Source organism: Dendrobates tinctorius, unplaced genomic scaffold, assembly GCF_039654945.1.
Source record: "Dendrobates tinctorius isolate UK_male_01 unplaced genomic scaffold, ASM3965494v1 ptg000196l, whole genome shotgun sequence".
Classification (NCBI taxonomy): Eukaryota; Metazoa; Chordata; class Amphibia; order Anura; family Dendrobatidae; genus Dendrobates; species Dendrobates tinctorius.
Window position 1 is genome coordinate 26,633,677 of NW_027361863.1, and position 23,507 is coordinate 26,657,183.

The 23,507-nt window shown below is 46.5% G+C and overlaps 1 protein-coding gene across 10 annotated transcripts in view; it reads right to left on the reverse strand.

Annotated features, from left to right (window-relative positions):
• SORCS1 (sortilin related VPS10 domain containing receptor 1) overlaps positions 1 to 23,507 on the reverse strand; it is a 955,194-nt gene that overhangs the window by 340,127 nt on the left and 591,560 nt on the right. For all 10 annotated transcript variants that reach the window (XM_073553077.1, XM_073553078.1, XM_073553082.1 and 7 more), the window contains exon 6: positions 21,510 to 21,574. In XM_073553077.1, coding sequence (XP_073409178.1) covers positions 21,510 to 21,574 — 65 coding nt within the window. The remainder of the gene's footprint in view (positions 1 to 21,509; positions 21,575 to 23,507) is intronic.

Sequence of the window (23,507 nt, forward strand, 5' to 3'; positions counted from 1 at the left end):
ATCCTAGTAGAAGATGTCCTGGTTCCTCCACTGAGTTACCATCCATGAACCTTCGATTGTGCAGCCACCAAGGGAATCAAGTGATGAATGGATTAATTCTTCTGTGGGAGTAAATTTGTTGCATAAGGGTTTCTGAGTCATGAAGCGCTGAATTATTGTCCTCATATACTGTACAAATATAGTAAGCACCAACTTGTCTCCTGGCCCTTGTCTGCATGTAACTGTAAAGAGTAAAGATCAGCAGATCGATTCATGGAGGATCGTGTTTGAGTCGAATTTCCTGAAATTTGAGATTTCACGTGAATTCAAACATTTTTGAGATTTGATTCACAAATCATGGCCAACACTATTTCCCACATTGCTGAAGCATCAGACCCCGGGGAAATGTCATTTTGAATTGTTGGACGGTTTCACCACAATGCTCTGAAGCTCTGACATCTAGAGGGGTGACATTATCGCACCTTGTACATTGTTGCTTAGAAACGGGGCCTTCACAGATCAGCGGCTCTTAATGGATCATTGCTTGTGCAGCAGAGTCATTTTCCATCTACAGAGTCACTGGGTAAGTCTCTATCTGCTGTAGCTGGGGTCCTCTCTTTCCTGTAGAGTGTAAGCTCTTATGGTCAGTGGGGTCCTCTCTCCTGTAGAGTGTAAGCTCTTATGGTCAGTGGGGTCCTCTCTCCTGTAGAGTGTAAGCTCTTATGGTCAGTGGGGTCCTCTCTCTCCTGCAGAGTGTAAGCTCTTATGGTCAGCGGGGTCCTCTCTCTCCTGTAGAGTGTAAGCTCTTATCGTCAGTGAGGTCCTCTCTCTCTCCTGTAGAGTGTAAGCTCTTATGATCAGCAGGGTCTTCTCTCTCTCCTATAGAGTCTAACCTCTTATGGTCAGTGAGGTTCTCTCTCTCTCCTGTAGAGTGTAAGCTCTTATGGTCAGTGGGGTCCTCTCTCTCCTGTAGAGTGTAAGCTCTTATGGTCAGTGGGGTCCTCTCTCCTCTAGAGTGTAAGCTCTTATGGCCTGTGGGGTCCTCTCTCTCCTGTAGAGTGTAAGCTCTTATGGCCTGTGGAGTCCTCTCTGTCTCCTGTAGAGTGTAAGCTCTTATGGTCAGTGGGGTCCTCTCTCTCCTGTAGAGTGTAAGCTCTTATGGTCAGTAGGGTCCTTTCTCTCCTGTGAAGTGTAAGCTCTTATGGTCAGTGGGGTCTTCTCTCTTTCTCCTGTAGAGTGTAAGCTCTTATGGTCAGTGGGGTCCTCTCTCTCCTGTACAGTGTAAGCTATTATGGTCAGTGGGGTCCTCTCTCTCCTGTAGAGTGTAAGCTCTTATGGTCAGTGGGGTCCTCTCTCTCCTGTAGAGTGTAAGATTTTATGGTCAGTGGGGTCCTCTCTGTTTCCTGTAGAGTGTAAGCTCTTATGGTCAGTGGGGTCCTCTCTCTCCTGTAGAGTGTAAGCTTTTATGATCAGCAGGGTCTTCTCTCTCTCATATAGAGTGTAAGCTCTTATGGTCAGTGGGGTCCTCTCTCTCCTGTAGAGTGTAAGCTCTTATGGCCAGTGGAGTCCTCTCTCTCCTGTAGAGTGTAAGCTCTTATGGTCAGTGGGGTCCTCTCTCTCCTGTAGAGTGTGTAGCTCTTATGATCAGCAGGGTCTTCTCTCTCTCCTATAGAGTGTAACCTCTTATGGTCAGTGAGGTTCTCTCTCTCTCCTGTAGAGTGTAAGATCTTATGGTCAGTGGGGTCATCTTTCTCCTGTAGTGTAGGCTCTTATAGTCAGTGGGGTCCTCTCTCTCTCCTGTAGAGTGTAAGCTCTTATAGTCAGTGGGGTCCTCTCTCTCCTGTAGACTGTAAGCTCTTATAGTCAGTGGGGTCCTCTCTCTCTCCTGTAGAGTGTAAGCTCTTATGGTCAGTGGGGTCCTCTCTCTTCTGTAGAGTGTAAGCTCTTATGGTCGAGTGGGGTCCTCTCTCTTCTGTAGAGTGTAAGCTCTTATGGTCGAGTGGGGTCATCTCTCGCCTGTAGAGTATAAGCTCTTATGGTCAGTGGGTTTTCTCTGTCTCTCGTAGAGTGTAAGCTGTTATGGTCAGTGGGGTCATCTCTCTTTCCTGTAGAGTGTAAGCTCTTATAGTCAGCGGGGTCCTCTGTCTTATGTAGAGTGTAAGCTCTTATGGTCAGTGGAGTCCTCTATGTCTCCTGTAGAGTGTAAGCTCTTATGATCAGTGGGGTCCTCTCTCTCCTGTGGAGTGTAAGCTCTTATGGTCAGTGGGTTCCTCTCTCTCCTGTACAGTGTAAGCTCTTATGGTCAGTGGGGTCCTCTCTCTCCTGTAGTGTGTAAGCTCTTATGGTCAGTGGGGTCCTCTCTCTCCTGTAGAGTGTAAGCTCTTAGGGTCAGTAGGGTCCTTTCTCTCCTGTGAAGTGTAAGCTCTTATGGTCAGTGGGGTCCTCTCTCTCTCCTGCAGAGTGTAAGCTCTTATGGTCAGTGGGGTCCTCTCTCTCCTGTAGAGTGTAAGCTCTTATGGTCAGTGGGGTCCTCTCTTGCCTGTAGAGTGTAAGCTCTTATGGTCAGTGGGGTTCTCTCTGTCTCCTATAGAGTGTAAGCTCTTATGGTCATCGGGGTCCTCTCTCTCTCCTGTAGAGTGTAAGCTCTTATGGTCAGTGGGGTCCTCTCTCTCTCCTGTAGAGTGTAAGCTCTTATAGTCAGTGGGGTCCTCTCTCTTTCCCGTAGAGTGTAAGCTCTTATGGTCAGTGGTGTCCTCTCTCCTGTAGAGTGTAAGCTCTTATGGTCAGTGGGGTCCTCTCTCTCCTGTAGAGTGTAAGCTCTTATGGTCAGTGGGGTCCTCTCTCTCCTGTAGAGTGTAAGCTCTTATGGTTAGCGGGGTCCTCTCTCTCTCCTGTAGAGTGTAAGCTCTTATGGTCAGTAGGGTCCTCTCTCTCTCCTGTAGAGTGTAAGCTCTTATGGTCAGTGGGGTCCTCTCTCTCTCCTGTAGAGTATAAGCTCTTATGGTCAGTGAGGTCATCTCTCTTTCCTGTAGAGTGTAAGCGCTTATGGTCAGTGGGGTCCTCTCTCTCTCCTGTAGAGTGTAAGCTCTTATGGTCAGTGGGGTCCTCTCTCTCTCCTGCAGAATGTAAGCTCTTATGGACAGTGAGGTCATCTCTCTTTCCTGTAGAGTGTAAGCTCTTATGGTCAGTGGGGTCCTCTCTCTCCTGTAGAGTGTAAGCTCTTATGGTCAGTGGGGTCCTCTCTCTCTCCTGTAGAGTGTAAGCTCCTATGGTCAGTGAGGTCATCTCTCTTTCCTGTAGAGAGTAAGCTCTTATGGTCAGTGGGGTCCTCTCTCTCTCCTGTAGAGTGTAAGCTCTTATGGTCAGTGGGGTCATCTCTCTTTCCTGTAGAGTGTAAGCTCTTATGGTCAGTGGGTTCCTCTCTCTCTCTCCTGCAGAATGTAAGCTCTTATGGACAGTGAGGTCATCTCTCTTTCCTGTAGAGTGTAAGCTCTTATGGTCAGAGGGGTCCTCTCTTGCCTGTAGAGTGTAAGCTCTTATGGTCAGTGGGGATCTCTCTGTCTCCTATAGAGTGTAAGCTCTTATGGTCATTGGGGTCCTCTCTCTCCTGTAGAGTGTAAGCTCTTATGGTCATTGGGGTCCTCTCTCTCCTGTAGAGTGTAAGGTCTTATGGTCAGTGGGGTCCTCTCTCTCTCCTGTAGAGTGTAAGCCCTTATGGTCAGTGGGGTCATCTCTCTTTCCTGTAGAGTGTAAGCTCTTATGGTCAGTGGGGTCCTCTCTCTCTCTCCTGCAGAATGTAAGCTCTTATGGACAGTGAGGTCATCTCTCTTTCCTGTAGAGTGTAAGCTCTTATGGTCAGTGGGGTCCTCTCTCTCCTGTAGAGTGTAAGCTCTTATGGTCAGTGGGGTCCTCTCTTGCCTGTAGAGTGTAAGCTCTTATGGTCAGTGGGGTTCTCTCTGTCTCCTATAGAGTGTAAGCTCTTATGGTCATCGGGGACCTCTCTCTCTCCTGTAGAGTGTAAGCTCTTATGGTCAGTGGGGTCCTCTCTCTCTCCTGTAGAGTGTAAGCTCTTATAGTCAGTGGGGTCCTCTCTCTTTCCTGTAGAGTGTAAGCTCTTATGGTCAGTGGTGTCCTCTCTCCTGTAGAGTGTAAGCTCTTATGGTCAGTGGGGTCCTCTCTCTCCTGTAGAGTGTAAGCTCTTATGGTCAGTGGGGTCCTCTCTCTCCTGTAGAGTGTAAGCTCTTATGGTTAGCGGGGTCCTCTCTCTCTCCTGTAGAGTGTAAGCTCTTATGGTCAGTAGGGTCCTCTCTCTCTCCTGTAGAGTGTAAGCTCTTATGGTCAGTGGGGTCCTCTCTCTCTCCTGTAGAGTATAAGCTCTTATGGTCAGTGAGGTCATCTCTCTTTCCTGTAGAGTGTAAGCGCTCATGGTCAGTGGGGTCCTCTCTCTCTCCTGTAGAGTGTAAGCTCTTATGGTCAGTGGGGTCCTCTCTCTCTCCTGCAGAATGTAAGCTCTTATGGACAGTGAGGTCATCTCTCTTTCCTGTAGAGTGTAAGCTCTTATGGTCAGTGGGGTCCTCTCTCTCCTGTAGAGTGTAAGCTCTTATGGTCAGTGGGGTCCTCTCTCTCTCCTGTAGAGTGTAAGCTCCTATGGTCAGTGAGGTCATCTCTCTTTCCTGTAGAGAGTAAGCTCTTATGGTCAGTGGGGTCCTCTCTCTCTCCTGTAGAGTGTAAGCTCTTATGGTCAGTGGGGTCATCTCTCTTTCCTGTAGAGTGTAAGCTCTTATGGTCAGTGGGGTCCTCTCTCTCTCTCCTGCAGAATGTAAGCTCTTATGGACAGTGAGGTCATCTCTCTTTCCTGTAGAGTGTAAGCTCTTATGGTCAGTGGGGTCCTCTCTTGCCTGTAGAGTGTAAGCTCTTATGGTCAGTGGGGATCTCTCTGTCTCCTATAGAGTGTAAGCTCTTATGGTCATTGGGGTCCTCTCTCTCTCCTGTAGAGTGTAAGCTCTTATAGTCAGTGGGGTCCTCTCTCTTTCCTGTAGAGTGTAAGCTCTTATGGTCAGTGGTGTCCTCTCTCCTGTAGAGTGTAAGCTCTTATGGTCAGTGGGGTCCTCTCTCTCCTGTAGAGTGTAAGCTCTTATGGTTAGCGGGGTCCTCTCTCTCTCCTGTAGAGTGTAAGCTCTTATGGTCAGTAGGGTCCTCTCTCTCTCCTGTAGAGTGTAAGCTCTTATGGTCAGTGGGGTCCTCTCTCTCTCCTGTAGAGTGTAAGCTCTTATGGTCAGTGAGGTCATCTCTCTTTCCTGTAGAGTGTAAGCTCTTATGGTCAGTGGGGTCCTCTCTCTCTCCTGTAGAGTGTAAGCTCTTATGGTCAGTGGGGTCATTTCTCTTTCCTGTAGAGTGTAAGCTCTTATGGTCAGTGGGGTCCTCTCTCTCTCCTGCAGAATGTAAGCTCTTATGGACAGTGAGGTCATATCTCTTTCCTGTAGAGTGTAAGCTCTTATGGTCAGTGGGGTCCTCTCTCTCCTGTAGAGTGTAAGCTCTTATGGTCAGTGGGGTCCTCTCTCTCTCCTGTAGAGTGTAAGCTCTTATGGTCAGTGAGGTCATCTCTCTTTCCTGTAGAGTGTAAGCTCTTATGGTCAGTGGGGTCCTCTCTCTCCTGTAGAGTGTAAGATCTTATGGTCAGTGGGGTCCTCTCTCTCTCCTGTAGAGTGTAAGCTCTTATGGTCAGTGAGGTCATCTCTCTTTCCTGTAGAGTGTAAGCTCTTATGGTCAGTGGGGTCCTCTCTCTCTCCTGCAGAATGTAAGCTCTTATAGACAGTGAGGTCATCTCTCTTTACTGTAGAGTGTAAGCTCTTATGGTCAGTGGGGTCCTCTCTCTCCTGTAGAGTGTAAGCTCTTATGGTCAGTGGGGTCCTCTCTCTCCTGTAGAGTGTAAGCTCTTATGGTCAGTGGGGTCCTCTATGTCTCCTGTGGAGTGTAAGCTCTTATGGTCAGTGGGGTCCTCTATCTCCTGTAGAGTGTAAGCTCTTATGATAAGCAGGGTCTTCTCTCTCTCCTATAGAGTGTAACCTCTTATGGTCAGTGAGGTTCTCTCTCTCTCCTGTAGAGTGTAAGCTCTTATAGTCAGTGGGGTCCTCTCTCTCTCCTGTAGAGTGTAAGCTCTTATAGTCAGTGAGGTCCTCTCTCTCCTGTAGAGTGTAAGCTCTTATGATCAGTGGGGTCCTCTCGCTCCTGTAGAGTGTAAGCTCTTATGGTCAGTGGAGTCCTCTCTCTGTCTACTGTAGAGTGCAAGCTCTTATGGTCAGTGGGTCCTCTCTGTCTCCTGTAGAGTGTAAGCTCTTATGATCAGTGGGGTCCTCTCTCTCCTGTAGAGTGTAAGCTCTTATGGTCAGTGGGGTGCTCTCTCTTCTGTAGAGTGTAAGCTCTTATGGTCTGTGGGGTCCTCTCTCTTTCTCCTGTAGAGTGTAAGCTCTTATGGTCAGTGGGGTCCTCTCTTGCCTGTAGAGTGTAAGCTCTTATGGTCAGTGGGGTTCTCTCTGTCTCCTATAGAGTGTAAGCTCTTATGGTCATCGGGGTCCTCTCTCTCTCCTGTAGAGTGTAAGCTCTTATGATCAGTGGGGTCCTCTCTCTCCTGTAGAGTGTAAGCTCTTATAGTCAGTGGGGTCCTCTCTCTTTCCTGTAGAGTGTAAGCTCTTATGGTCAGTGGTGTCCTCTCTCCTGTAGAGTGTAAGCTCTTATGGTCAGTGGGGTCCTCTCTCTCCTTTAGAGTGTAAGCTCTTATGGTCAGTGGGGTCCTCTCTCTCCTGTAGAGTGTAAGCTCTTATGGTTAGCGGGGTCCTCTCTCTCTCCTGTAGAGTGTAAGCTCTTATGGTCAGTAGGGTCCTCTCTCTCTCCTGTAGAGTGTAAGCTCTTATGGTCAGTGGGGTCCTCTCTCTCTCCTGTAGAGTGTAAGCTCTTATGGTCAGTGAGGTCATCTCTCTTTCCTGTAGAGTGTAAGCGCTTATGGTCAGTGGGGTCCTCTCTCTCTCCTGTAGAGTGTAAGCTCTTATTTTCAGTGGGGTCATCTCTCTTTCCTGTAGAGTGTAAGATCTTATGGTCAGTGGGGTCCTCTCTCTCTCCTGCAGAATGTAAGCTCTTATGGACAGTGAGGTCATCTCTCTTTCCTGTAGAGTGTAAGCTCTTATGGTCAGTGGGGTCCTCTCTCTCCTGTAGAGTGTAAGCTCTTATGGTCAGTGGGGTCCTCTCTCTCTCCTGTAGAGTGTAAGCTCCTATGGTCAGTGAGGTCATCTCTCTTTCCTGTAGAGTGTAAGCTCTTATTGTCAGTGGGGTCCTCTCTCTCTCCTGTAGAGTGTAAGCTCTTATGGTCAGTGGGGTCATCTCTCTTTCCTGTAGAGTGTAAGCTCTTATGGTCAGTGGGGTCCTCTCTCTCTCCTGTAGAATGTAAGCTCTTATGGACAGTGAGGTCATCTCTCTTTCCTGTAGAGTGTAAGCTCTTATGGTCAGTGGGGTCCTCTCTTGCCTGTAGAGTGTAAGCTCTTATGGTCAGTGGGGATCTCTCTGTCTCCTATAGAGTGTAAGCTCTTATGGTCATTGGGGTCCTCTCTCTCTCCTGTAGAGTGTAAGCTCTTATAGTCAGTGGGGTCCTCTCTCTTTCCTGTAGAGTGTAAGCTCTTATGGTCAGTGGGGTCCTCTCTCTCTCTTGTAGAGTGTAAGCTCTTATGGTCAGTGGGGTCCTCTCTCTCTCCTGTAGAGTGTAAGCTCTTATGGTCAGTGGGGTCCTCTCTCTCCTGTAGAGTGTAAGCTCTTATGGTCAGTGGGGTCCTCTCTTTCCTGTAGAGTGTAAGCTCTTATAGTCAGTGGGGTCCTCTCTCTTTCCTGTAGAGTGTAAGCTCTTATTGTCAGTGGGGTCCTCTCTTTCCTGTAGAGTGTAAGCTCTTATGGTCAGTGGGGTCCTCTCTCTCTCCTGCAGAATGTAAGCTCTTATGGGCAGTGAGGTCATCTCTCTTTCCTGTAGAGTGTAAGCTCTTATGGTCAGTGGGGTCCTCTCTCTCCTGTAGAGTGTAAGCTCTTATGGTCAGTGGGGTCCTCTCTCCCCTGTAGAGTGTAAGCTCTTATGGTCAGTGGGGTCCTCTCTGTCTCCTGTGGAGTGTAAGCTCTTATGGTCAGTGGGGTCCTCTATCTCCTGTAGAGTGTAAGCTCTTATGATAAGCAGGGTCTTCTCTCTCTCCTATAGAGTGTAACCACTTATGGTCAGTGAGGTTCTCTCTCTCTCCTGTAGAGTGTAAGCTCTTATAGTCAGTGGGGTCCTCTCTCTCTCCTGTAGAGTGTAAGCTCTTATAGTCAGTGGGGTCCTCTCTCTTTCCTGTAGAGTGTAAGCTCTTATGGTCAGTGGGGTCCTCTCTCTCCTGTAGAGTGTAAGCTCTTATGGTCAGTGGAGTCCTCTCTCTGTCTACTGTAGAGTGCAAGCTCTTATGGTCAGTGGGGTCCTCTCTGTCTCCTGTAGAGTGTAAGCTCTTATGATCAGTGGGGTCCTCTCTCTCCTGTAGAGTGTAAGCTCTTATGGTCAGTGGGGTGCTCTCTCTTCTGTGGAGTGTAAGCTCTTATGGTCTGTGGGGTCCTCTCTCTTTCTCCTGTAGAGTGTAAGCTCTTATGGTCAGTGGGGTCCTCTCTGTCTCCTGTAGAGTGTAAGCTCTTATGATCAGTGGGGTCCTCTCTCTCCTGTAGAGTGTAAGCTCTTATGGTCAGTGGGGTCCTCTCTCTCCTGTACAGTGTAAGCTCTTATGGTCAGTGGGTTCCTCTCTCTCCTATACAGTGTAAGCTCATATGGTCAGTGGGGTCCTCTCTCTCCTGTAGTGTGTAAGCTCTTATGGACAGTGAGGTCATCTCTCTTTCCTGTAGAGTGTAAGCTCTTATGGTCAGTGGGGTCCTCTCTCTCCTGTAGAGTGTAAGCTCTTATGGTCAGTGGGGTCCTCTCTCTCCTGTAGAGTGTAAGCTCTTATGGTCAGTGGGGTCCTCTCTGTCTCCTGTGGAGTGTAAGCTCTTATGGTCAGTGGGGTCCTCTATCTCCTGTAGAGTGTAAGCTCTTATGATAAGCAGGGTCTTCTCTCTCTCCTATAGAGTGTAACCACTTATGGTCAGTGAGGTTCTCTCTCTCTCCTGTAGAGTGTAAGCTCTTATAGTCAGTGGGGTCCTCTCTCTCTCCTGTAGAGTGTAAGCTCTTATAGTCAGTGGGGTCCTCTCTCTTTCCTGTAGAGTGTAAGCTCTTATGGTCAGTGGGGTCCTCTCTCTCCTGTAGAGTGTAAGCTCGTATGGTCAGTGGAGTCCTCTCTCTGTCTACTGTAGAGTGCAAGCTCTTATGGTCAGTGGGGTCCTCTCTGTCTCCTGTAGAGTGTAAGCTCTTATGATCAGTGGGGTCCTCTCTCTCCTGTAGAGTGTAAGCTCTTATGGTCAGTGGGGTGCTCTCTCTTCTGTAGAGTGTAAGCTCTTATGGTCTGTGGGGTCCTCTCTCTTTCTCCTGTAGAGTGTAAGCTCTTATGGTCAGTGGGGTCCTCTCTGTCTCCTGTAGAGTGTAAGCTCTTATGATCAGTGGGGTCCTCTCTCTCCTGTAGAGTGTAAGCTCTTATGGTCAGTGGGGTCCTCTCTCTCCTGTACAGTGTAAGCTCTTATGGTCAGTGGGTTCCTCTCTCTCCTATACAGTGTAAGCTCTTATGGTCAGTGGGGTCCTCTCTCTCCTGTAGTGTGTAAGCTCTTATGGTCAGTGGGGTCCTCTCTCTCCTGTAGAGTGTAAGCTCTTAGGGTCAGTAGGGTCCTCTCTCTCTCCTGTAGAGTGTAAGCTCTTATGGTTAGTGGGGTCCTCTCTCTCCTGTAGAGTGTAAGCTCTTATGGTCAGTGGGGTCCTCTCTTGACTGTAGAGTGTAAGCTCTTATGGTCAGTGGGGTCCTCTCTCTTTCCTGTAGAGTGTAAGCTCTTATGGTCAGTGGTGTCCTCTCTCCTGTAGAGTGTAAGCTCTTATGGTCAGTGGGGTGCTCTCTCTTCTGTAGAGTGTAAGCTCTTATGGTCTGTGGGGTCCTCTCTCTTTCTCCTGTAGAGTGTAAGCTCTTATGGTCAGTGGGGTCCTCTCTGTCTCCTGTAGAGTGTAAGCTCTTATGATCAGTGGGGTCCTCTCTCTCCTGTAGAGTGTACGCTCTTATGGTCAGTGGGGTCCTCTCTCTCCTGTACAGTGTAAGCTCTTATGGTCAGTGGGTTCCTCTCTCTCCTATACAGTGTAAGCTCTTATGGTCAGTGGGGGTCCTCTCTCTCCTGTAGTGTGTAAGCTCTTATGGTCAGTGGGGTCCTCTCTCTCCTGTAGAGTGTAAGCTATTAGGGTCAGTAGGGTCCTCTCTCACTCCTGTAGAGTGTAAGCTCTTATGGTTAGTGGGGTCCTCTCTCTCCTGTAGAGTGTAAGCTCTTATGGTCAGTGGGGTCCTCTCTTGCCTGTAGAGTGTAAGCTCTTATGCTCAGTGGGGTCCTCTCTCTCCTGTAGAGTGTAAGCTCTTATGGTCAGTGGGGTCCTCGCTCTCTCCTGTAGCATGTAAGCTCTTATGGTCAGTGGTGTCCTCTCTCTCTTGTAGAGTGTAAGCTCTTATGGTCAGTGGGGTCCTTTCTCTCCTGTAGAGTGTAAGCTCTTATGGTCAGTGGGGTCCTCTCTCACCTGTAGAGTGTAAGCTCTTATGGTCAGTGGGGTCCTCTCTCTCTCTTGTAGAGTGTAAGCTCTTATGGTCAGTGGGGTCCTCTCTCTCTCCTGTAGAGTGTAAGCTCATATGGTCAGTGAGGTCATCTCTCTTTCGTGTAGAGTGTAAGCTCTTATGGTCAGTGTGGTCCTCTCTCTCTCCTGCAGAGTGTAAGCTCTTATGGTCAGTGAGGTTATCTCTCTTTCCTGCAGAGTGTAAGCTCTTATGGTCAGTGGGGTCCTCTCTCTCATGTAGAGTGTAAGCTCTTATGGTCAGTGGGGTCCTCTCTCTTTCTTCTGTAGAGTGTAAGCTCTTATGATCAGTGGGGTCCTCTCTCTCCTGTAGAGTGTAAGCTCTTATGATCAGTGGGGTTCTCTCGCTCCTGTAGAGTGTAAGCTCTTATGGTCAGTGGAGTCCTCTCTCTGTTTACTGTAGAGTGCAAGCTCTTATGGTCAGTCGGGTCCTCTCTGTCTCCTGTAGAGTGTAAGCTCTTATGATCAGTGGGGTCCTCTCTCTCCTGTAGAGTGTAAGCTCTTATGGTCAGTGGGGTGCTCTCTCTTCTGTAGAGTGTAAGCTTTTATGGTCTGTGGGGTCCTCTCTCTTTCTCCTGTAGAGTGTAAGCTCTTATGGTCAGTGGGGTTCTCTCTGTCTCCTATAGAGTGTAAGCTCTTATGGTCATCGGGGTCCTCTCTCTCTCCTGTAGAGTGTAAGCTCTTATGATCAGTGGGGTCCTCTCTCTCCTGTAGAGTGTTAGCTCTTATAGTCAGTGGGGTCCTCTCTCTTTCCTGTAGAGTGTAAGCTCTTATGGTCAGTGGTGTCCTCTCTCCTGTAGAGTGTAAGCTCTTATGGTCAGTGGGGTCCTCTCTCTCCTGTAGAGTGTAAGCTCTTATGGTCAGTGGGGTCCTCTCTCTCCTGTAGAGTGTAAGCTCTTATGGTTAGCGGGGTCCTCTCTCTCTCCTGTAGAGTGTAAGCTCTTATGGTCAGTGGGGTCCTCTCTCTCTCCTGTAGAGTGTAAGCTCTTATGGTCAGTGAGGTCATCTCTCTTTCCTGTAGAGTGTAAGCGCTTATGGTCAGTGGGGTCCTCTCTCTCTCCTGTAGAGTGTAAGCTCTTATGGTCAGTGGGGTCATCTCTCTTTCCTGTAGAGTGTAAGATCTTATGGTCAGTGGGGTCCTCTCTCTCTCCTGCAGAATGTAAGCTCTTATGGACAGTGAGGTCATCTCTCTTTCCTGTAGAGTGTAAGCTCTTATGGTCAGTGGGGTCCTCTCTCTCCTGTAGAGTGTAAGCTCTTATGGTCAGTGGGGTCCTCTCTCTCTCCTGTAGAGTGTAAGCTCCTATGGTCAGTGAGGTCATTTCTCTTTCCTGTAGAGTGTAAGCTCTTATTGTCAGTGGGGTCCTCTCTCTCTCCTGTAGAGTGTAAGCTCTTATGGTCAGTGGGGTCATCTCTCTTTCCTGTAGAGTGTAAGCTCTTATGGTCAGTGGGGTCCTCTCTCTCTCTCCTGTAGAATGTAAGCTCTTATGGACAGTGAGGTCATCTCTCTTTCCTGTAGAGTGTAAGCTCTTATGGTCAGTGGGGTCCTCTCTTGCCTGTAGAGTGTAAGCTCTTATGGTCAGTGGGGATCTCTCTGTCTCCTATAGAGTGTAAGCTCTTATGGTCATTGGGGTCCTCTCTCTCTCCTGTAGAGTGTAAGCTCTTATGGTCAGTGGGGTCCTCTCTTGCCTGTAGAGTGTAAGCTCTTATGGTCAGTGGGGATCTCTCTGTCTCCTATAGAGTGTAAGCTCTTATGGTCATTGGGGTCCTCTCTCTCTCCTGTAGAGTGTAAGCTCTTATAGTCAGTGGGGTCCTCTCTCTTTCCTGTAGAGTGTAAGCTCTTATGGTCAGTGGGGTCCTCTCTCTCCTGTAGAGTGTAAGCTCTTATGGTCAGTGGGGTCCTCTCTCTCTCCTGTAGAGTGTAAGCTCTTATGGTCAGTGGGGTCCTCTCTCTCCTGTAGAGTGTAAGCTCTTATAGTCAGTGGGGTCCTCTCTCTTTCCTGTAGAGTGTAAGCTCTTATGGTCAGTGGGGTCCTCTCTTTCCTGTAGAGTGTAAGCTCTTATGGTCAGTGGGGTCCTCTCTCTCTCCTGCAGAATGTAAGCTCTTATGGACAGTGAGGTCATCTCTCTTTCCTGTAGAGTGTAAGCTCTTATGGTCAGTGAGGTCATCTCTCTTTCCTGTAGAGTGTAAGCTCTTATGGTCAGTGGGGTCCTCTCTCTCTCCTGCAGAATGTAAGCTCTTATGGACAGTGAGGTCATCTCTCTTTCATGTAGAGTGTAAGCTCTTATGGTCAGTGGGGTCCTCTCTCTCCTGTAGAGTGTAAGCTCTTATGGTCAGTGGGGTCCTCTCTCTCCTGTAGAGTGTAAGCTCTTATGGTCAGTGGGGTCCTCTCTGTCTCCTGTGGAGTGTAAGCTCTTATGGTCAGTGGGGTCCTCTATCTCCTGTAGAGTGTAAGCTCTTATGATAAGCAGCGTCTTCTCTCTCTCCTATAGAGTGTAACCACTTATGGTCAGTGAGGTTCTCTCTCTCTCCTGTAGAGTGTAAGCTCTTATAGTCAGTGGGGTCCTCTCTCTCTCCTGTAGAGTGTAAGCTCTTATAGTCAGTGGGGTCCTCTCTCTTTCCTGTAGAGTGTAAGCTCTTATGGTCAGTGGGGTCCTCTCTCTCCTGTAGAGTGTAAGCTCTTATGATCAGTGGGGTCCTCTCTCTCCTGTAGAGTGTAAGCTCTTATGGTCAGTGGAGTCCTCTCTCTGTCTACTGTAGAGTGCAAGCTCTTATGGTCAGTGGGGTCCTCTCTCTCCTGTAGAGTGTAAGCTCTTATGGTCAGTGGGGTGCTCTCTCTTCTGTAGAGTGTAAGCTCTTATGGTCTGTGGGTTCCTCTCTCTTTCTCCTGTAGAGTGTAAGCTCTTATGGTCAGTGGGGTCCTCTCTGTCTCCTGTAGAGTGTAAGCTCTTATGATCAGTGGGCTCCTCTCTCTCCTGTAGAGTGTAAGCTCTTATGGTCAGTGGGGTCCTCTCTCTTCTGTACAGTGTAAGCTCTTATGGTCAGTGGGTTCCTCTCTCTCCTATACAGTGTAAGCTCTTATGGTCAGTGGGGTCCTCTCTCTCCTGTAGTGTGTAAGCTCTTATGGTCAGTGGGGTCCTCTCTCTCCTGTAGAGTGTAAGCTCTTAGGGTCAGTAGGGTCCTCTCTCTCTCCTGTAGAGTGTAAGCTCTTATGGTTAGTGGGGTCCTCTCTCTCCTGTAGAGTGTAAGCTCTTATTGTCAGTGGGGTCCTCTCTTGCCTGTAGAGTGTAAGCTCTTATGGTCAGTGGGGTCCTCTCTCTTTCCTGTAGAGTGTAAGCTCTTATGGTCAGTGGTGTCCTCTCTCCTGTAGAGTGTAAGCTCTTATGGTCAGTGGAGTGCTCTCTCTTCTGTAGAGTGTAAGCTCTTATGGTCTGTGGGGTCCTCTGTCTTTCTCCTGTAGAGTGTAAGCTCTTATGGTCAGTGGGGTCCTCTCTGTCTCCTGTAGAGTGTAAGCTCTTATGATCAGTGGGGTCCTCTCTCTCCTGTAGAGTGTAAGCTCTTATGGTCAGTGGGGTCCTCTCTCTCCTGTACAGTGTAAGCTCTTATGGTCAGTGGGTTCCTCTCTCTCCTATACAGTGTAAGCTCTTATGGTCAGTGGGGTCCTCTCTCTCCTGTAGTGTGTAAGCTCTTATGGTCAGTGGGGTCCTCTCTCTCCTGTAGAGTGTAAGCTCTTAGGGTCAGTAGGGTCCTCTCTCTCTCCTGTAGAGTGTAAACTCTTATGGTTAGTGGGGTCCTCTCTCTCCTGTAGAGTGTAAGCTCTTATGGTCAGTGGGGTCCTCTCTTGCCTGTAGAGTGTAAGCTCTTATGCTCAGTGGGGTCCTCTCTCTCCTGTAGAGTGTAAGCTCTTATGGTCAGTGGGGTCCTCGCTCTCTCCTGTAGCATGTAAGCTCTTATGGTCAGTGGTGTCCTCTCTCTCTTGTAGAGTGTAAGCTCTTATGGTCAGTGGGGTCCTTTCTCTCCTGTAGAGTGTAAGCTCTTATGGTCAGTGGGGTCCTCTCTCTCCTGTAGAGTGTAAGCTCTTATGGTCAGTGGGGTCCTCTCTCTCTCTTGTAGAGTGTAAGCTCTTATGGTCAGTGGGGTCCTCTCTCTCTCTCCTGTAGAGTGTAAGCTCATATGGTCAGTGAGGTCATCTCTCTTTCGTGTAGAGTGTAAGCTCTTATGGTCAGTGTGGTCCTCTCTCTCTCCTGCAGAGTGTAAGCTCTTATGGTCAGTGAGGTTATCTCTCTTTCCTGTAGAGTGTAAGCTCTTATGGTCAGTGGGGTCCTCTCTCTCTCCTGCAGAGTGTAAGCTCTTATGGTCAGTGGGGTCCTCTCTCTCATGTAGAGTGTAAGCTCTTATGGTCAGTGGGGTCCTCTCTCTTTCTTCTGTAGAGTGTAAGCTCTTATGATCAGTGGGGTCCTCTCTCTCCTGTAGAGTGTAAGCTCTTATGGTCAGTGGGGTCCTCTCTCTCCTGTAGAGTGTAAGCTCTTATGGTCAGTGGGGTCCTCTCTCTCCTGTAGAGTGTAAGCTCTTATGGTCAGTGGGGTCCTCTCTCTTTCTCCTGTAGAGTGTAAGCTCTTATGATCAGTGGGGTCCTCTCTCTCCTGTAGAGTGTAAGCTCTTATGGTCAGTGGGGTTCTCTCTCTTTCTCCTGTAGAGTGTAAGCTCTTATGGTCAGTGGGGTTCTCTCTCTTTCTCCTGTAGAGTGTAAGCTCTTATGGTCAGTGAGGTCATCTCTCTTTCCTGTAGAGTGTAAGCTCTTATGGTCAGCGGGGTCCTCTCTCTTCACTGTAGAGTGTAAGTGCTTATGATTAGCGGGGTCCTCACTCTCTCTCCTCTAAACATGTGTATTATACGAGCAATTCGAGTCAGCGAATTCACGTTTCAAAAGATCCGCTCATCTCTAATAATAAAGCTTTAGTGACCGTTTGGGAGCCTTGTCCTACCTTCCTGAACCCAGGTCTTCAGATGAAGTAGATGAAACTTCTTGTGGTTTTCTTCTATATCATCTCAGCTAAAAGTAAACTTACTGTTGATTAACTAGTAATCCACATTAGTGACCACATATTTCTTCCAGTAATGGTAACTGAATGGGTCACTAACTAAAGATCTAGACATTATGGCGTCTCTTGGTTTTGTAAGGGATTATTTCTTTAATAAGGCACATTTGTAAAAGTTGCACTAATGGGAAACCCACTGGACTTTTCCTCTTGATTTTAAAGCCTCACCCTCCAAATACGCTTTGACTTGTTGATGTCCTTCTTTCCGATTTAGAAGGATTCCTCTCAATTCTCTGTGGTTGGAAGCTCGTTTCATCCTCCCTCTTCCCTCTCTTCGCTGGTCGTGATTCCTCTGCACAAAATGTATTCTTTCATTAATCTGAAGCCTTTGGGTAAATTTCTCCTTCCTCATTAAATTCAGAGACTTTACACTGAGGATGTTCTTCTTTTCTATAATTTTAGGTGATACAATCCCAGACATATTGTCGGGAAGACACAGCTCACTGGAAGAAGGAAGGAGAAGAGGAGGACCTCCAAGAAAATTAATGGAGACGATCAGTGAAACCATGAAGACTTCAGAGAAAGACCCAAATTCAAGGTGGGAAATATTCTGTGAACTAATGTGCCACAATGTAACAATCTGCTAGATTTACAGCTGTATGACACCAGTGACCTCTGGACTAGGGTTACATAGTGACACGTGGTCATGTGTAAATCACATTAAAAGAGTTTAAAGGGAATCTATCACCATTATTTGTGTCACCTAATCTAAGGGCAGCATAATGTAGAGACAGAGTCCCTGATTTCAGCGATGTATCACTTACTGAGCTTCTTGTTGCAATTTTGATAAAATCATTGTTTTATCAGCAGGGGATTATTACAAGGACTGGTAAACCTGCTGCCAGGTAGTCCAACCACGCCCCCACCACTGATTGGCTACTTTCTTTGTACACTATGCATAGACAGAAAGCAGCCAATCAGTGGTGTGGGCGGGGTTATACAGAGCTCAGCATTTAGAGAACAGCTAGATATACAGCAGATAAAACTGTTATTTTATCAAAACTACAACAAGCAGCCCAGTAAGTGACACATCATTGGAAATAGGGTTTCTGCTCCTATGTCATGCTGCGCTCAGATGGGGTAGCAAAAACCTGCTGAAAGATTCCCTTTAATCTATTTGACAACTTTAAAACATTTGCAGAATTATCACCACTAGTCATTACTTCTTCCTATAAAAACTGTTCAGACCTACTTGTCCTTGCCGGTGAAAGATTCGTCTTCCTGTGTTGTGTGTTAAGGCTAAGTGGTTGGAGTAGAGTTGTTGTAGTAATGTTCTGTGATTTTCTGTAGTATATGTGTTTATCTCCTGATCCCTTTTCCTATTTAGTTTATTCCTCCCTGTCCTCCTCCCTATTGATGGTTAGTGCTTTTGTATGATAGAGGCTTTCTGTTATCCCTGTTTTGTCTTTGTGTCTTGTTTACCTTACATTTTTGTCCTATGCCTCATGGGCTGGGGGATGGGACAGATCAGGGTTTAAGAGGAGCATAGTAAGGTTGGAAACTCGATCCTCTCTACCTTCAAGAGTACTCCCGGACAGGGATCCTTAAGGTCCCAGTTCCAGGGACAGTTTGATGTCTCTCTTCCTTAACAAAGACTGTCACAGTGTGACAATATTAGTATGAGAGATAGTAGTATGAGAGATAGTAGTATGAGGGCTAGTAGTATACTGAATAGAAGTATGAGGGTTAGTAGTATGAAGGTTAGTTGTATGAGGGTTAGCAGTACGAGAGAAAGTAGTATGAAAGATAGTAGTATAAGGGATCGTAGTATGGGGGATAGTAGTATGGGGGTTAGTAGTATGAGGGATAGTAGTATGGGGGTTAGTAGTATGAGGGATAGTAGTATGAGGGTTAAAAAAGCCATCTTGCACAGCGTATCTACATCAGGCATTACCTTTCTGAATCCTGCTCATATAGGTAGTGTTCACATGGTCAGGTTTTAAATACATTAGATAGGACTGCTTTAAGATGGGTATACCGTGACGTTGGTGGAGCGGCTTAGTATACAATTTTTGCAAAAAAACATACCAACTAAATACCGTGCTTTTGTTATCTTTTTTACTAGCACCTGCTGTTTACCGTTATATATATTTTACAGCAAAGTATTTTTACACGTTTGTTGTACTGTGTTTTTTCTGTGTTTCAGTCTTTGGGTGGTGTGAACACTGTCCTACCGACTTGTTCACTTTTGTGCATGGCTCATGTGTGTTTAAGCTAGTATGAGGGTTAGTAGTATGGGGGATAGTAGTATAAGAGATAGCAGCATGGTGGATAGTAGTATGGGGATAGTAGTATGAAGGATAATAGTATGGGGATAGTAGTATGAAGGATAATAGTATCGGGGATAGTAGTATCGGGGATAGTAGTATGGGGGATAGTAGTATGGGGGATAGTAGTATGGGGGATAGTAGCATGGGGGATAGTAGTATGGAGTATAGTAGCATGGGGGATAGTATTATTGTGGATAGAAGTATGGGGGATAGTATTATTGTGGATAGTAGTATGGGGGATAGTAGTATGGGGGATAGTAGTATGGGGGATAGTAACATGGGGATGGTAGTATAGGGGATAGTATTATTGTGGATAATAGTATGGGGGATAGTAGTATGGGGGATAGTAACATGGGGGATAGTAGTATGAGGGATAGTAGTATGGGCGATAGTATTATTGCGGAGAGTAGTAAGGGGGATAGTAGTATGAGGGATAGTAGTATGGGGGATAGTAGTATGAGGGATAGTAGTATGGGGATAGTAGTATGGGGGATAGTAGTAAGGGGGATAGTAGTATGAGGGATAGTAGTATGAGGGATAGTAGTATGGGGGATAGTAGTATGGGCGATAGTATTATTGCGGAGAGTAGTATGGGGGATAGTAGTATGAGGGATAGTAGTATGAGGGATAGTAGTATGGGGATAGTAGTATGGGGGATAGTAGTATGGGGGATAGTAGTATGAGGGATAGTAGTATGAGGGATAGTAGTATGGGGGATAGTAGTATGGGGGATAGTAGTATGAGGGATAGTAGTATGGGGGATAGTAGTATGGGGGATAGTAGTATGGGGGGTAGTAGTATAGGGGATAGTATTATTGTGGCTAGTAGTATGAGGGATAGTAGTATAAGGGATAGTAGGCGATAGTATTATTGCGGATAGTAGTATGGGGGATAGTAGTATGAGGGATAGTAGTATGGGGGATAGTAGTATGGGGGATAGTAGTATGGGGGATAGTAGTATGAGGGATAGTAGTTTGGGGATAGTAGTATGGGGGATAGTAGTATGGGGGATAGTAGTATGGGGGATAGTATTATTGTGGATAGTAGTATGGGGGATAGTAGTATGGGGGATAGTAGTATGAGGGATAGTAGTATGGGGGATAGTAGTATAGGGGATAGTATTATTGTGGATAATAGTATGGGGGATAGTAGTATGGGGGATAGTAACATGGGGGATAGTAGTATGAGGGATAGTAGTATGGGCGATAGTATTATTGCGGAGAGTAGTATGGGGGATAGTAGTATGAGGGATAGTAGTATGAGGGATAGTAGTATGGGGGATAGTAGCATGGGCGATAGTATTATTGCGGCGAGTAGTATGGGGGATAGTAGTATGAGGGATAGTAGTATGAGGGATAGTAGTATGGGGGATAGTAGTATGGGGGATAGTAGTATGGGCGATAGTATTATTGCGGAGAGTAGTGTGGGGGATAGTAGTATGAGGGATAGTAGTATGGGGGATAGTAGCATGGGGTATAGTAGTATGAGGGATAGTAGTATGGGGGATAGTAGTATGGGGGATAGTAGTATGAGAGATAGTAGTATGGGGGATAGTATTATTGTGGATAATAGTATGAGAGATAGTAGTATGGGGGATAGTATTATTGTGGATAATAGTATGGGGGATAGTAGTATGGGGGATAGTAGTATGAGGGATAGTAGTATGGGGGATAGTAGTATGGGGGATAGTAGTATGAGGGATAGTAGTATGGGGGATAGTAGTATGGGGGGTAGTAGTATAGGGGATAGTATTATTGTGGATAGTAGTATGAGGGATAGTAGTATAAGGGATAGTAGGCGATAGTATTATTGCGGAGAGTAGTATGGGGGATAGTAGTATGAGGGATAGTAGTATGGGGGATAGTAGTATGGGGGATAGTAGTATGGGGGATAGTAGTTTGGGGATAGTAGTATGGGGGATAGTAGTATGGGGGATAGTAGTATGGGGGATAGTATTATTGTGGATAGTAGTATGGGGGATAGTAGTATGGGGGATAGTAGTATGAGGGATAGTAGTATGGGGGATAGTAGTATAGGGGATAGTATTATTGTGGATAATAGTATGGGGGATAGTAGTATGGGGGATAGTAACATGGGGGATAGTAGTATGAGGGATAGTAGTATGGGCGATAGTATTATTGTGGAGTGTAGTATGGGGGATAGTAGTATGAGGGATAGTAGTATGAGGGATAGTAGTATGAGGGATAGTAGTATGGGGGATAGTAGTATGGGGGATAGTAGTGTGGGGGATAGTAGCATGGAGGATAGTAGTATGAGAGATAGTAGTATGGGGGATAGTAGTATGGGGTATAGTAGTATGAGGGATAGTAGTATGGGGTATAGTAGTATGGGGGATAGTAGTATGAGAGATAGTAGTATGGGGGATAGTACTGTGGGGGATAGTAGCATGGGGGATAGTAGCATGGGGTATAGTAGTATGAGGGATAGTAGTATGGGGTATAGTAGTATGGGGGATAGTAGTATGAGAGATAGTAGTATGGGGGATAGTATTATTGTGGATAATAGTATGGGGGATAGTAGTATGGGGGATAGTAGTATGAGGGATAGTAGTATGGGGGATAGTAGTATAGGGGATAGTATTATTGTGGATAGTAGTATGGGGGATAGTAGTATGGGGGATAGTAGTATAGGGGATAGTATTATTGTGGATAGTAGTATGGGGGATAGTAGTATGGGGGATAGTAGTATGGGGGATAGTAGTATGGGGGATAGCAGTATAGGGGACAGTATTATTGTGGATAATAGTATGGGGGATAATAGTATGGGGGATAGTAGTATGGGGGATAGTAGTATGGGGATAGCAGTATAGGGGACAGTATTATTGTGGATAGTAGTATGGGGGATAGTAGTATAGGGGATAGTAGTATAGGGGATAGTAGTATGAGGGATACTAGTATAGGGGATAGTAGTATGGGGGATAGTAGTATAGGGGATAGTAGTATAGGGGATAGTATTATTGTGGATAGTAGTATGGGGGATAGTAGTATGGGGGATAGTAGTATAGGGGATAGTATTATTGTGGATAGTAGTATGGGGGATAGTAGTATGGGGGATAGTAGTATAGGGGATAGTATTATTGTGGATAGTAGTATGGGGGATAGTAGTATGGGGATAGCAGTATAGGGGACAGTATTATTGTGGATAGTAGTATGGGGGATAGTAGTATAGGGGATAGTAGTATAGGGGATAGTAGTATGGGGGATAGTAGTATAGGGGATAGTAGTATGGGGGATAGTAGTATGGGGGATAGTATTATTGTGGATAGTAGTGTGGGGGATAGTAGTATGGGAGCTTAGTACTATGAGGGTTCGTAGTGTGAGGGATAATATGATTAGTAGCTCATGCAGGTTACAGAAAAGCCACATGCCGCACAAGTAATAGTGTTTAATGCCGTGGTCACTTACGTCCTTCTGGAGTCTTAGTCTCTAGGTGGACAAGGTCAGCGTCTCTGTTAGACACCGTCACAGTCCTAAAGGCACAAAAGAAAAAAAAGAAAAGTCACAGAAGAAAAAAAAACACGCACAGCCCCATGTCCATACATGCTGTATGCGACTTTCTCCCTTGGTCGCCTTCTATAGAGAGAAGCGTTGTATCTTCCGTTACTGAGCACAGACCTCCCGGCTCCCCTCTCCCCTCACCCGTATAACCCTCCAGACTTTTATTACTTCTCATTTATCCACAGTTACATTGTTTTACTGTATCACAATTCTCTGATATTGCCTGATAATATCATGAGTATCAATCTTCTATCCTCTTCGGCGCAGTTCACCCATTCCCCCGCTTCCGCTCTTCTCTCCGCAGCTAATCCCGCACTTTGATGAGTTTTTTATGTTTTTTCCCCCAGTACTGAGCACACAATTTACATCTTGATTCTTACTTCTTATGACCCAATTCTCCCCTCCCCCCACGTCTGTGAATCTGCACTTAGTCGGTGAGTTGTAAGTTCTTTAAAAATGCAGTTCTGGCAGTTGTGCGCGGTGCGGCGGAGCATCGAGCTTTGTTCTTTCTCAGGCTCGGTCCCCACTGAGGTTGGAGATACACAATAAATAATAAGGAACTCGTCAGACTCACATGCCCATTGTTGATCACAAAAGACAAGATTACAGATGTATTTCGGCATCCGAACAGAACGACTTCTCTTGGCAGCGGGAAGATCCCTCGAGTCCCTCACCAGCCGGCATTTTCATCTGACTAGTGGAAACCATTCGAAAGACTGGAGCCAAATCTAAACCCGCAGCTTGTATTATATACAGCATCTCTGTTCATTCATTATACAGTCCTCCGCAGGCTCGCGCTAAATCCCATTAACCCCCGCGCAGCCACACTCGATGAAAAAGGGCCATCCGGATCTCAAAAAAAGTTTTACGTTACTTTATTTTTGGCACAAAACAACTTTTATTTCACTTTTATACAACTTTTTAAGTTTAAGCACATCTGGCGATTGGTGACCTCATTTATTCATTTTATCTTGCACCGCAGATCACATTCTATGCATCCAACATGTGACCTTTCCTTGTTTCTTACATCCGCCATGTCAGTAAGGGTCTGATAGCGCATGCGCGGTATGAACTGACTGTGCGCAGCCATATAGAGACCCAGTAATGTCACAAATGGACATATATAGGGTCGAGAATGTGTAGAGACAAGGTAATCAGCTGGATCGGAAGAGTACGGGGCGAGCAACGCTGGCGCTCAAGGGTGGACTGAGCAATGGTAGAGCAGCCCGAGGTCACAAGAGCCGCGTGAGCTCTGATATTGCAGATCTGACGATAATGAGCGGCACATGTGATGGAGATGATAAAAGCAGCACTGACGGTATTGGAATAATAATATTAATAATAATAATTTGGGATTAATTTGGCTCTCGGGATCACCTTCTTTGGGTTAGTTGACTCGCACACTAAGACTTCCTACTTCAACTTAGTGAGTTATTATTGAAAACCAGTTTATTCTTCCTACAAACAAATTGAAAATATGTCGTGAAAGAACTCAGCGCTGCAAGTAAAAAAAACAATGCAATCCAAAAATGTGCAAAGTAATAATCACGTTTCGGTCCATCACCCGGACCTTCATCAGAATGGTTGTAGTTTGCTACGGGATAAGTAAGTATGATGGAGGCGCTTGGTCACTGATGGCGTGGCTCTCCAGCCATGGGACTTGCATGCTTCAGAGCGTCTCCACCATGCTTACCTTTCTCCCAGAAATCCGCAGCCATTCTGATGAAGGTCCGGGTGTTGGACCAAAACGAGAACATTGCTTTGCACATTTTTGGATTGCACCCATAAACTTTTGCCTTTTTTATCTGCATACCTTGCAGTTCCGAGTTCTTTCATATTGCTATACTACGGACTGGAGCCTCACTGGTGCACCTGCCTTACAATGAGTGATGTATAAAATCCTTC